This window comes from Gorilla gorilla, chromosome 1 (assembly GCF_029281585.2).
Source record: "Gorilla gorilla gorilla isolate KB3781 chromosome 1, NHGRI_mGorGor1-v2.1_pri, whole genome shotgun sequence".
Classification (NCBI taxonomy): Eukaryota; Metazoa; Chordata; class Mammalia; order Primates; family Hominidae; genus Gorilla; species Gorilla gorilla.
In genome coordinates, this window is record NC_073224.2 from 183,213,138 (window position 1) to 183,227,239 (window position 14,102).

Consider the following 14,102-nt stretch of genomic DNA (forward strand, 5'->3'; position numbering starts at 1 on the left):
TACTTGTATTTATTAATATAGTCATGTGCTATACAATGTTTCAGTTAACAATGAATTGTGTATCCAGCTGTGGTCCCATAAGATGATAATACTGTATTTTTACTGTACCTTTTCTATGTTTAGATACACAACTATTTATAACTGTGTTACAATTACCTACAGTATTCAGTACAGTAACATGCTATGCAGTTTTGTTGCCTGGGAGCAATAGGCCATACCCTATATCCTAGGAAGGTAGTAGGCTATACCGTCTAGGTTTGTATAAGTATGTTCTATGGTATTCACGTGATGATGAAATCCCCTAAGGATGCATTTCTCAGAACAGATCCCCATTGTTAAGCAATGCATGACTGTAATTAAGATTGGCATCATGTCATTAAATAAAATCCACAGAACTATTGGAAAAGTCAAAAGGTGGGTCAGCCTTAGTTGGTGTGCTCGTGTTTTCAAACTGTATTTAAGGAAATAAAAATGGCTGTGGAACAGAGCACTTTGGGGCATGATAGAGAATTCATTTTGTTGAAGTGGGATTTAGGCTTTTTCCTTTTCCTTTCCTTTCACGTTTGCCTTCTGAGCTGCCACTAAATTTTAGTGCTTTCTTTTAAGCATGGAGTGTGTATCTGTTTGCCAAAACAGGAAACTGAAATGGTTTCACATGCTTCATTGACTGTAAATTCCATTCTGGAAATCCCCACAGAAATTAAAACCATGATCACTGACCCCATAATTTCCCAAACTTTGTAGATAGAGCTTTACATAGTCTGATGTTCTTAAAGGTGAGAAAACTGAATTCTGGAATCTTTTATAACTGCTTTAATCCTGGGTACTATAAGAAATGCGTGGATGAACTGCCTTGAAATAATTTTTTTATGTTTACTTTAGCAACTTATGAAGTTGGAATTGAAGAACTCCAGAAGGTATTGTTTCTCCTTACCAACATTATAACTAAAAGTAAAATAAGAATGCAAGGTTGATTCTAAAGTAGTATCTTTTAGAGGGAAAAAATGTCTTTGTTTTCATTTTTCCTCCTATTTCTGAGGCTTTTCCAGACTCCAGCTTCTAAGAGTCTGCACTTTGAGCCCTGTTACTGTCAGAGACAAAAATATGTGATAGGATGGTAGGAAATGGTCCCAATTCATCCATAGCCCTTTTCTGTGGTGGGCAGTGACAACTAGCTTTTAATAACTATGACTTCCAGCGAGAAGAGTTCTATGGCACAATCCAGGTTTGTATATCCTGGCTTTCAGACCCCTTAGCGCATGCTTTCTGGGCTCCTGCTAGACATGGTGTCAGGTGCCACCTGGAGGCAGCATAGCAACCTGATTAGGGCCCAAGCAGAATCACTGCTGGCCTCAATCCCAACTCCTGGCTATGTGATCTTGAATGTCCATTTCCTCACCTGCAAAATGGGGATAATAAAGCACTCACATCTGAGGTCCTTGTGAGAATGAAAATAAGATAAATGAAGGTAAACAGCTTATTAGTAAGTGCTTGAAACAGAGCATTTCACCTCTCTGAGACTTAGATATGTCCTCTATAAAATGGTGTATTCTTGGCCAGGCATAGTGGCTCATGCCTATAAGCCTAGTTCTTTGGGAGGCCAAGGCAGACAGATCACTTGAGCCCAGGAGTTCAAGACCAGCCTGGGCAACATGGTGAAATACTGTCCCTACAAAAAAAAAATACAAAAATTAGCCAGGAGTGGTGGTATATGCCTGTAGTCCCAGCTATTCGAGAGGCTGAGGCAGGAGGACCGTTTAAGCCCAGGAGGTGGAGGTTGCAGCGAGCCGATATTGTACCACTACACTTTAGCCTGGGCAGTAGACAGACTGAGACCCTGTATCAAAGAAAAAGAAAGAATGAAAAAGAAAGAAAGGAAAGAAAGAAGGAAAGAGGAAAGAAAGAAAAAGAAAGAAAGGAAGAAAGAAAGGAAGAAAAAGAAAGAAAGAAAGAAAGGAAAAGAAAAGAAAAGAAAAAAGAAGGAAAGAAAAGGCATATTTTCCATGAGGACAGGAAGCATATGTCTTGTGGTTACTGTATCTGCAGTAGTAGATGCTCAATAAATAAAGGGACCAATACTTGTTTCACTGAAAATCTGGGAGAAGTAAGGCAAACACCGTGTAAGCACTGTGTAAGCTCATAGAAGGCCCTTACCTAGTGTTTTAATGGGATCAGTTAAGGTTCTACTCTTTTCTCACTGGGTACATTTAGTCTAGATCCTTCATCTCTCCGTTTCAGTTTTCTTATGCTTACTGGTAAGGATTATTCATTTGTGGATACACTTTGTCACTAGAAAAATATGAATGATTATTATTTCTATTAATGGGAGTAGAAATAGCCTATTAAAATGCTTCATGTACCCGGCAACATCAACAAATAATAAACTGTTCTGCACAAATGAACTTGCCAAGTAAATGAATTTTATCCCATTTTATCCCAATTTTCTGTTTTAAGTAAAACATACAATTATTTTTAATTTTTAAATCTTTTAACTCTCATACATGTTTTGTGTTTATCTCTGTATTTTTAAGCTCAGTGAGTAGAATCTGATCTTTTCCTTTCTTAATGACTTGGAATATTCTTGACTATAAGGGACTGAGTCAACATAGTTTATGCTCTTCTTTTGAGATGCTCTTGAGCCTTTGCAGAAGAACTAGTTCCCTTCACACCAAACTACCACAAGTCAGTTTTTTGTATTCTTTTCCCTTTTTTTCTACTGTCACGATCTTTGTGTCTAGCAATGAGTTTTTCATGTGGTCAAACATGTACCAAGTCCCTCTGGTGTGATAGCACTTGTGCATAGACAGTAGTGCTTAACCCTTATAGTTACCCTGTGAGCTGATATCACTGCTCCCATATTACAGATGACATTAAGGCTCAGAGAGGTTTAGTAACCTGTAAATCATGTAACAAAGATATAAAACAAGGTCTGTCTGACTTGTCATTCTACCAGTGCTGCATCTAATTTGCTAGAATTATGTGTAAAATAAGAACCAATAGTCTCTGAATAATGGTTTGCAGGGCTGCCCTCAAAGGAGAGTATAATGAGCTATGATACCTGGATTTTGTGATGGCATTTTAGATGCTTAGATATTTTCTATTCTTCTCAGGGTTCTTAGACAGATTCCAAATAATGAATGGCACCAGATCTATAATCACTGAATAAATGAGGGGCTACATTGTGATCATTGGGACATAATTTTAATGGAGCCAAATCTAGATCCTGCAAGATTTGAGCGGTGATCACAGGGCACATGATCAGCGAGTAACGGAGAAATTCCAGCATTGCTTGTGCACTTGTGAATACCAATTTGCCCAGTAAAATATTGCTTAAATCCCACAAATTCATATTTTCTCATAGGATTTAGAAGTTATTTACGTTTCCGATGCATTTCGGGAAAGGTGTGCATACAATTTTTCTGAGTCACATCATACATTCCTTTGGGCATGATCTGTAACTTCAGAAATGCTTGTTTTCATTTCTGATTGATCTTCAGCCCCACTGCAACGTTCCTGGAACTTTCTGTGGTCAGTGTCTGCCTTTGTTCTCTACTGAGGCTTCATCCCCCTCACCTTTTGGTGTAGTCTCTAATGATCTGTAACCAAACAACAGAGCCTGATTCAGGTTGATTTATGAAAATAACCATTTTCCTCTTTACTTTCAGCCTGGGAAGAATTTTCCGTATCCAGAACCTAGGTGAGTTTTATCTTCAAAAAGAAAAGCACCTGTCCAACCACTGACTTTCTGATGACTGAACTAGTTTTCGTCTATGGGTCAGCTATGTTTCCAAACTGAGCTAGCCTGGTTCAGTTTCCCCAGCACCTTGCAAGGTACCTAGTACAGAGGAAGTGATCCGTGATCCTGCCTTGCCTCCCCCTCTCATCTTGTTCTAGCCCATGCTGCACTCAGCAAACATTTACTGAGTACCCAACATGTGCCAGATATGTGCTCACCAGTGGGGCTTTGGCAGTGATGGAGACCTCGCTATTGCACTATTGCACTATTCAGGATCTCCTGAATTAGTGGGAGAGTCACACACTCAAACAGGAAAATAATAATAACATGAGTTCCAAAGAACTGACAATTTCTGAAATGCACCATACTGTTTGAAGTCTCTTTGCCTTTGCTCTTTTAAGTCATTGATTTACCCCAATTTAACAGTCTGGCAAGCTTCTACTAATCCATTAAGCACCCCTCATGTATGAACCCTTCCTTCATTCCACTCCCTCAGAGAGAAGTGACCAGTCCCTTGCCTGTGGTACCACTGTAAGGTCTGTTTGCACAGTATGTTTGCACAAATGCCACTGTATGTAGTTTGCTAACATGCGAATTCATCCTCCCCTCCCTACTCCCCTTCCTGTCTGGGATCTCCTTGTATGTAGGGCCAATGTTTTAATGTTTTTGGTGTTCCTGGTACCTCTCACACTTCTTGGGGCCAGAGGAATGCCCTGGCACACAGTAGTGCTCTTACCTGCCTCTTCAGAGTCTGTTTCTAGTCCTTCTCCCTGGAGTTATTCTAATATATTTTTTAAAAGCATGGTTGATGAGCTCTGGAGAAGCAAATATCAAAATTTCCTGATTGAGTCTAAAAACGTGTGCTGAATCATGGAGAAAACCTGCTTTAGCTGGATGGGCTACCTTCCTCTCTCTCCCTGAGTTCCTGCCTGTCCCTAAATTTATGACTTTCATAAATACCTTGTAGCACTAACACAGTGCTGGTCACATGGTAAGGCACAGGTCAAATGATTAATTATTTAGTTCAACATTTATTGAGCTTTTACTCTTCAGACACTGCTAGATTCTGAGGTACAAAACTGAATAGAATATATTTTCTACCCTTGATCCAAGATGGGAGGGGAAGCCAGAGTAGTTGGGAGTGAGGGGTTACTTGGAGGGTAAAATGACCAAATAAATAGGAAATCACAATAAAATATTATCACTGCTATGGAAGTTTAACAACACAGAAGTGAGGTGCGAAAACCAGCTATTCCTACCATGGATTACACAGCATTAATGCTGGAGTTACACATGTGAATAAGATAGTTCTGCCTTGATTTTTAGTGGTTGACAAGGCAAAGTGGAGGGACTGGAGATAGATCCATAGATAGATGTATTGTAAGACAATATGGAAGAACGAAGTGTTAGAAGAGTAGAGAAGGTATGACTGCTTGGGAGAATCAGGGAAGCATTCTCAGAGGTAAGATGATTTAGCTATATCATGAAGGGCAGTGTATTTACCAGCAGTATAAGATGTGGAAGGCATGTCTAAAGAAAAATAATAAAAAGGGAGAGTTGCTCAAATAGGGTGGTGGGTTTGAGGAATTATGAGAGTCTAGACTCAAGCCAAAGTGGAGGTAAAAAGCAGCAGGAGATGAGTTTGGAAAGAAAGGTAGGAGCCAGATCACGATGAAACTTAAGTTTTATCCTATAGGCAATAGGGAGTTAGAAGATTTTAAGCAGGAATTGACACTGGCATTAATTGGAACAGGCAGAAACTCAAGGAAGCTATGTATATAATTGATCTGATCCTAGTCCCTTCATCTAAGATAAATGATTCATATTTGTTCAAATCTATTTTTCCCATTCATTTCATTTAGGATTGGACAGTACACTATCATTTAAACACTCTAAGCTTCATTTTTTTCCTGGTATCTCTTCACATTTCAGTGCTAAACATGAAGATAAAAAAATGAAGGAAAAACAACCATGTGAATTGGAACCTAAAAACACAGAAAAGGAACCATATTCAAACCATGTTTTCAAGGTACCTATGTTCTACGGTTCCTGCAGTTTAGACATATAACAGATCAGTTCATGGGGGTGACTTTACATGGCCTGAGAGAGCTCTTCAGAGAGACAGAGTTAGAAAAGGCAATGGGCATTTGATATTGTATCAAGGAAATAAATGTAACAATGACACTAAGCTCCAGCCCCTAATTTTCCACTTTTTAGCCATGAAGATCGCCTTAGAAGCAGGGCTGGGACTAGATTAAGTCCAACAAGAAACCCACGGTGCAAACTATAAGGCAGTACCCACTCTCAGGTGCCATCCCTGCCCTTGCACTACCCTGAAGTGAGAGTTTCCTTAAACGTTGTGCCCTAAGGCCCTGCTTAGAAGAGTGACTTGTCTCTGAGCTCAGTTACCTCATCTATAAAATGAAAATAAATGATTCCTACCCAATTACCATCCCCATTCCCATGCCAATTCTACCTTGTTTGTGGTGATAAAATAATGTGCAAGAAAGTGTTTCATAAGCCATAAGCTACCATACAAATGAAATGTATTCTTGTTGCTTTCATTAATATTAAATATGGTGAATGTGTGTATATCCATATCCAACTGACCCCATATGCTTCAAAGCAGTTGGGTGGCAGGAGGCTTAAACAATAGACACCACCAGGGCTATTGCCAGTGCTCACATTAGATACCTGTTTGAGATGAGCCTATCTTTTAAGATGCAGTTGTCCCAGTCCCATCTGCAGAGGTAGGGTAAGTCAAACAGCATGATGGCTGTATGAGCCTGAACTGGCGTGTAGGTCCAGAGGTTGGGCTGGACCATGTTGGGTGTTCAGAGAGCATCAGAAAGCAGCATAATTCAAAGGATGGAGTAAGTTGCTAATTAAGAAAGACAAGGTCCAGAGCCAGGGGAGCAGCACTGGGTGTGAAAGCCAAGCCATCAATGGCTGTCAAGTTAGAGATCAGGAATGGTTTGATTAGGAGCATATGAGACGGCAGGAGAGATACATGACTAAGGATATTAGCCATGAAAAATCGCAAGCTCTGCTCTTGTTCAATGCTGGCTATGTGGCGTAAGCCAGATATGGGCTCAAACTACTAACAAAGGGTCACTTCCTTCTTTTATGGAGTGAGTTTGGGTTCCAGAAATTGTTAAATGTTATTTAGAATATGTTAGGTAAATGAGGGGCTGCCTTCATTATGGGACTACATTGAAGGATGGTGGTCACTATATTTCTGCAAAATATTGACTTCATTACTTTCTTGTCAATTTTCCCCATTTATACATTTAATTCTTGGTACTATGACCTAAAAGAATGCCCCTCCTCTTATTCTTCTGACAGTTTCCCTAAGATCCCACCCAAAACTCAGGATAATCCACTCCTTATGTCTATTAATTACATTAGCTTTTCCCAAGTACTTTCAAATGTATTATCATAGTCAATCCTCATGTCTACTCTGTTGTAGTCAGAAGGACAATTACCTTTCTCTCATTGGACAATTATAAAACAGTTAGATGGCCAAAAAGACTCTAATTTTCTCTCTCTCCAGGGTCTCTTCTTGTCAGTCTATCCAGAACATTTTGAAATGTAAATGTGATCAGGGTTTTCCCTGGCCTGACTCCTAATGGTTAAGAAATAAAGCCCAAACTCTTTGCTTTGCATGCAAGACCCTTCATAACTCAGCCCCATTCTCATTTACCTTTTCAACCTCATCGCCAGGCTGTCTTCCCTTATCTTTTTCCTTCAACTCTTACCTTATCAGCAGCCTCCTTGCTACCCTTATAAGGACACGAACACTTCCCCAAATCCCCTGTGCCTTTTTTTTGTGCTGATTTATCTGCCAGATACTCCTTTATCCACTCTGTCAATCTCCTACTGACATTCGGAAAATACAATTTAATAAAATCTGCTTTTTGAGGTCTTCGCTAACCCATCTCCCAGCCAAGAGAACCAACCTCCTCATCCTCTCTGTTTCCATGACAGTGAGCAATACTGCTGTAAATAACACTCATCACATTATACCCTAATTAATCATTTGCATGCATTATCTCCAAGACCAATGTGTTAAGAAACTCTGTCTCTACTTCTAGAGCTTAGCATGTTGTCTTGCCTTCTGTAAGTGCTTGACAAATGCTAGAGAAAGGGAGTGAAGAAAGAAGTGAGAAGGAACAGAAGAATGGTGGGTGGGAAGACAAAATGTAGGCAAAAAGAAGGAAATGAAAAGGAATACATAGCATCCCTTGGAACAAGGTTCTGGGGTCAAGTCCTGCCTAGGTAGATTACTAACTGTGGAACCAGTGACCAGTTACTCAACCTCTCTAAACTCTTTATCAAGAGAACTGATGATACTTTTCTCATGAGGTATCATGATGATTAAGTTATATGGAATATAAAAAGCCTGCCCTATAGTCAGTACACCCTATATCCTGACTGCTTCCTGTGAGCTGCCTCTGTGCCAGGCATTCATTGAACATTCAGAGGTAATGAAGGATGTAGTATGCACCTTCAGGAAACTTAGAGTCTAGTAAGATATTATTCAATGTTAAATAAATGATAAATAATTGTTATCCATGAGGAATGAATGAAAAACTGTACAAGTAAGCAAAGAACTGATTAGGTAAGTCACAGCCCTACAGTACTCTCCCTTTTGCATATGTTTAGGTAGATGCCTGTGAAGGGACACCTGAAAAAATTCAGATGACCAACGTCCACACAGGTAGAAGGAACATGTTGGCTGGAAAGCAAGAGGCCATGATTGACATCATCCAGACAAATCCCTGCCCTGAGGGCCCAAAGCTGGCCAGGCACTCCCAAGGCCACTGTAAGTTGCATTTCTTTCTGATCTTCTTCATCATTACAATTTGTTTTATAGCTGAGCATGGCCAAAATTTTAATTTATTTTACCAATATTTATTGAACATCTATTTTGTGCCAAGCAACTTGCCCTAGTGAGGAAGCTGTGCAGTAGTGGAAAAAAAACACTGAATTGAAAAGCAGAAGTCTTGAGTTCAAACCTAAGCTCTAATACTTAGTAAGCTGTGTGGTAAGTGACTTCATATTCCTGCAACTCAATTTCTTCACTTATAAAAAGAGATCATCATAATATGGACCTCACAGGGCTTTTATGAGGACCAAATCTGACAGTATATTATATGATAGGTACTCAGCAAATGTTTGTTCTTTTTTTTAATATATATACTAGCTCCTGTTGTCTAGGCTTACATCATCATTGACATGTACTGGTGATACACTATGGTATCATTTGTTGACTTTATTCAGGTTGCATTTTACCTGCGTGTTAGTCGGTACCCTTGATTGGAAGCAACAGTGATCAAACCATACTATGTTAAACACAAAAAGAAAAGGAGGTTCACCTAGCAGAAAGTCTAGTCATGGTTGGATCCAGGGACACAAACAATATCATAGTGACTTGGTATCACTTTTTCCACTTCTGGTTTTGCTACCCTTTCAGTTGACACTTCAATAACAACAGAACAACCACAGTAATAGGATCTGGAATAAAGCATTTCTATACTAACCCTGTGATTTTGGAAAATGTACTTACTTTCATGTGCAAATGGTGATACCACTACTAATTTCCTAAGGCTATTTGTCAATGCATATAAAGTTTCTGGATCATATGTTAAGTAACTATTAGTCTTTTTCATTTATTTTTATTTTGAAAAATTATACCATGCCTTACATTACAATTCATGATTTATGTGTTATCTCCCATGGCACGCCGTAGGCACCTTGAAATCACAGACCATTTGGTATTTTTTTCTGTATCTCTGTAACCTGGCACAGTATCAAGCACACAGGAGAAACCCAATTTAATTTTGTAGAATGAAAGGATAAATCAAACTTCAGTGTCTAAAAATATGGTGGACTAGGCAATATGAATGACTCTCTTGACTAAAACAAAGTGAAGAATAAATTTTTTAAAAACATTCATAAAAGTACCACAGAACTGATTTATAAAGAAAAGCACCCACAGTCCTGCAGTAACCAGGAAACCTGGGAAGTGCATGCCAAAGCTAACTTTCGCCTTGGTGATTTTTACTGAGATCCAAATCCCTATTTAGTTTCATCCCAGATTTCAAATAATCCCCTCAAAATATTCTTTACATATTAACAATTGATAGTCAAAAATAACCAAACACAAGGAAACAACTCACAGTGAGGGAAAACCAGTGGAACAGATAGCAGAACTAACCCACAAGATATTGCAGATATTAGGATTATCAGGTATAACACAATGTTTAATATGTTTTTAAAATAGAGAATAATATGAATAGAGAATAGCCATATTTTAAAAATATTTGAAAAGGAAAAAATAATAATTGATAAATTGATAAAATGCCAATGATTACATTTTATATCACATTACCTATAGTTGAAGAGAAAATTAGTGAACTAAAAGATAAATCTAAAGAAATTATCCAAAATTCATTCTATAGGGGAAAATGATTTTAAAAAGAGTAGAAGAGAGGATAAAAGTCATGGAAGATAAAGTGAAAAGTCTAAAATTGCAATAAAATCAGAAAAATCAGAATGCCATAAAAGGATACTGGAAAAGTGAGGAAGAGGAAATAATAGATAAAACAAATACTATCTGAGAATTTTCCAAAATTGTTGAGAGAGATAAATTTGCAAAGCCAGGAACCCTAAAGTTCTCAAGCAGGATAAAAAACAGAAATCTATGCCTAGCCATGCAAAATGAAGAACATTAAAGAATAAGAGAATATCTTAAAAGACCTTAAAAACAGACAAAGGGGAAAAACCAATCACCCACAAAAAGAAAAAAAAACACAACTGAGTTCTGACTGCTGAGTTCTCCTGTGTAACAAGAATATAATTTTGCTGAAAGAGATTAAATGTCTACCTGAAATTTTATGTCTCATAAAAATGCCTTTCACAAATGAAAGAAAAATAAGATGTTGTCAGACAAATAAAAACTGGGACATTTTATTGTCCAGGTAAAATGAACTGAAGGAAATTCTAAAGCATGTACTTCAGGCAGAAGGAAAATAATCACAGATAGAAAGTTGTGGATGCAAGAAAAAAAGTTAAGCAAAAGCATTAATTCAACAAAATAACGTCAAATTGAGGAAGGAGTAAAATATTATAAAATATTGAACATTCATAGTGCTTATATTGAGAAGGTGATTAAAGTGTCCTAAGGTTGATAATTGTTTGGGAAGAGAGTAATGGTATTAATTTGCTTTAGCCTTGAAAGAATTAGAAGAGCTAGGATACAATCATTAAAATATACCGTTAAAAGAGTGAGAAGGTAACATCACACATGTACAACCATATGATCTCTGACAAACCTGACAAAAACAAGCAATGAGGAAAGGATTTCCTGTTTGATAAATGGTGCTGGGAAAACTGGCTAGCCATATGTGGAAAACAGAAACTGGACCCCTTCCTCACACCTTACATAAAAATTAACTCAAGAGGGATTAAAGACTTAAATGGAAAACTTAAAACCATAAAAACCCAAGAAGAAAACCTAGGCAATACCATTCAGGACATAGGCATGGACAAAGGCTTCATGACTAAAACACCAAAAGCAATTGCAACAACAGCCAAAATTGACCAATGGGATCTAATTAAACTAAAGAGCTTCTGCACAGCAAAAGCAACTATCATCAGAGCGAACAGGCAACCTTCAGAATGAGAGGGAATTTTTGGAATCTATCCATCTGACAAAGGTCTAATATCCAGAATCTACAAGAAACTTAAACAAATTTACAAGAATAAAACAACCCCATCAAAAAGTGGGCAAAGGATATGAACAGACACTTCTCAAAAGAAGGCATTTATGTAGCCAACAAACATATGAAAAAAAGCTCATCATCACTGGTCATTAGAGAAATCCAAATCAAAACCACAATGAGATACCGTCTCACACCAGTTAGAATGACAGTTATCAAAAAGTCAGGAAACAACAGATGCTGGTGAGGCTGTGGAGAAATAGGAATGCTTTTACACTGTTGGTCAGAGTGTAAATTAGTTCAATGATTGTGGAAGACAGTGTGGTGATTCCTCAAGGATCTAGAACCAGAAATACCATTTGACCCAGCAATCCCATTGCTGGGTATATACCCAAAGGATTATAAATAATTCTACTATAAAGATACATGCACACGTATGTTTATTGCAGCACTATTTACAATAGCAAAGACTTGGAAACAACCCATCAATGACAGACTGGATAAAGAAAATGTGGCACATATATACCATGGAATACTAGGCAGCCATAAAAAAGAATGAGTTCATGTCCTTTGCAAGGACATGGATGAAGCTGGAAGCCATCATTCTCAGCAAACTAATATAGGAACAGAAAACCAAACACCACACATTCTCACTCACAAGTGGGAGTTGAACAATGAGGAATGCATGTACACAGGGAAGGGAACGTCACATACTGGGGCCTGTCAGGGGTGGGAGGCAAGGGGACAGAGAGCATTAGGACAAATACTTAGTGCATGCAGGGCTTAAAACCTAGATGACGAGTTGATTGGTGCAGCAAACCACCATGGCACAACAAACCTGCATATTCTGCACATGTATCTCAGAATTTAAAGTAAAATAAAAAAAAAAAGTTAAAAAAGAGTGAGAAGGTAAGTCACTGGGTCGGAGAAGATATTTCCATTATTTACATATACGGTTTATGTATCAAATATATACATATTTGATAAATGACTCATATTTGGAATATACATCTGTGAATGCTTGGTATTCAGAAAACATAAACTAGAAATCAATTTTTTATAAAAGAAATATAGTGAAATTAGAAAAATATTGAAACGGCCCTTCCCCAAAGAGACTATCCAAAAGGCAAATACACTATGAAAATTCAGTTCTGCTACCAAATTGGCTACAATAAAAAAGACTAAAAATATCGAGTGTTAGTAGAGATATGGAGCAACTAAAACTCTCATTCACTGTGGAGATTGTAAGCTGGGACAACCATTTTGGAAAACTGTTTAGCAGTACTAAGGTTGAACATATGCATATGCTATGACCTAGCAATTCAGTACTTATGTATATATCCCAATATAAGTGCACAGTTTAATGCACCAAAAGACACATGCAAAATGTTTATAGCAAAACTTTTTGTAATAGCCCCAAATTGGAAACTGTCGAGATGCCCATAAAAAGTAGAATGGATAAATAAATGGTAACCTATTCACACAATAGAATAAAGTCATCTGAATGAGCAAAAAAAACTATTTGCAACAATATCGATGAATCTCACAAACATAATATTGAAGGAAAGTAGGTGACACCATAGAGTGCATACTAAATTATTCCATTATTAAAACATTCAAAAACAAGTACCGCTGGTATTAGAAGTCAGGACAGTAGTCACTCTTGTGGGTAACTATTAAAAGATAACAAATGAAAGAAAACAAATAGAAAAGAAAACAGAATGGCAGAAAGAGAAGAAACTTTAGTCAGATGAAGATAAGAAAAACATGGAACAAATAAAAATATGTACTAAGATAACAGATAAAAATTTAAAAATATCAGCAAACACTATAAATGTAATACACTAAATTCACCAGTGAGAAGACACATGCATTCAAATCATTCAAAATTCAAATATATTAAGTGCTTTTTATGTGCCCAGCACTGTTCTAGGAAATGGGGGTGTATAGCAGTGAACAGGCAAAAATTCCTTTTCTCACAGAGGTTACTTTCGGATCAGAGGAGACGGACAATAAATAATAAAATATCTATATTGAATGGTATTAATAGTAAATATTATGAAAAAATAAAGCAAGCTAAGAGAATTAAAGCAGGTAGAGGTGATAGAGGTTGCCATTTTAAAGTGCTCAGAGATTACTTCAAAAACCTTAAGTAGTTGAGGAAGAGAGCCATATGTGTATCTAGGATATGAATGACCTAGGAAGAGAAAAAAAGTGCAAATCCCTGAGGCAGAAGTTGGCCAGATATGTTGGAGGAGCTGCAAGGAGGCCAGTGTGGCTAGAACAGAGTAACCGAGGAAGAGTATAGTAGGAGATGGGGTCACAGAAATAACAAGGGACTTCTGTAGATCATTGCAAGAACTTTAGCATTTACCATAAATGAGATTTTTAAAACCACTGAAAGCTTTTGAAAGTACAAGAAAGGCATGACCTGATTTGCATTTTAAAAAATCATCTGGCTTCTGTCTTGAAAATAAAATGTGAGATAAATCGGGGAGACCGGTTAGGAGGTTATTGCAATAATTTAGGTGAGAAATGGTGGTAGCTTGGAGGGGGATACTATGGTAGAATTGCTGAGATGTATTTGAAATCGGAATATAATTTGAAACTATAGTGGACAGATGGCTTTGGATTGGAAGTGA

The 14,102-nt window shown here is 37.6% G+C and overlaps 1 protein-coding gene across 2 annotated transcripts in view; it reads left to right on the top strand.

Annotated features, from left to right (window-relative positions):
• The window catches only part of FYB2 (FYN binding protein 2), a 100,919-nt gene that overhangs the window by 59,711 nt on the left and 27,106 nt on the right, over nucleotides 1–14,102 (top strand). For both annotated transcript variants that reach the window (XM_004025867.5, XM_063698345.1), the window contains exons 6-9: nucleotides 883–917; nucleotides 3,666–3,697; nucleotides 5,669–5,765; nucleotides 8,402–8,561. In XM_004025867.5, the coding sequence (XP_004025916.4) occupies nucleotides 883–917; nucleotides 3,666–3,697; nucleotides 5,669–5,765; nucleotides 8,402–8,561 (324 nt within the window). The remainder of the gene's footprint in view (nucleotides 1–882; nucleotides 918–3,665; nucleotides 3,698–5,668; nucleotides 5,766–8,401; nucleotides 8,562–14,102) is intronic.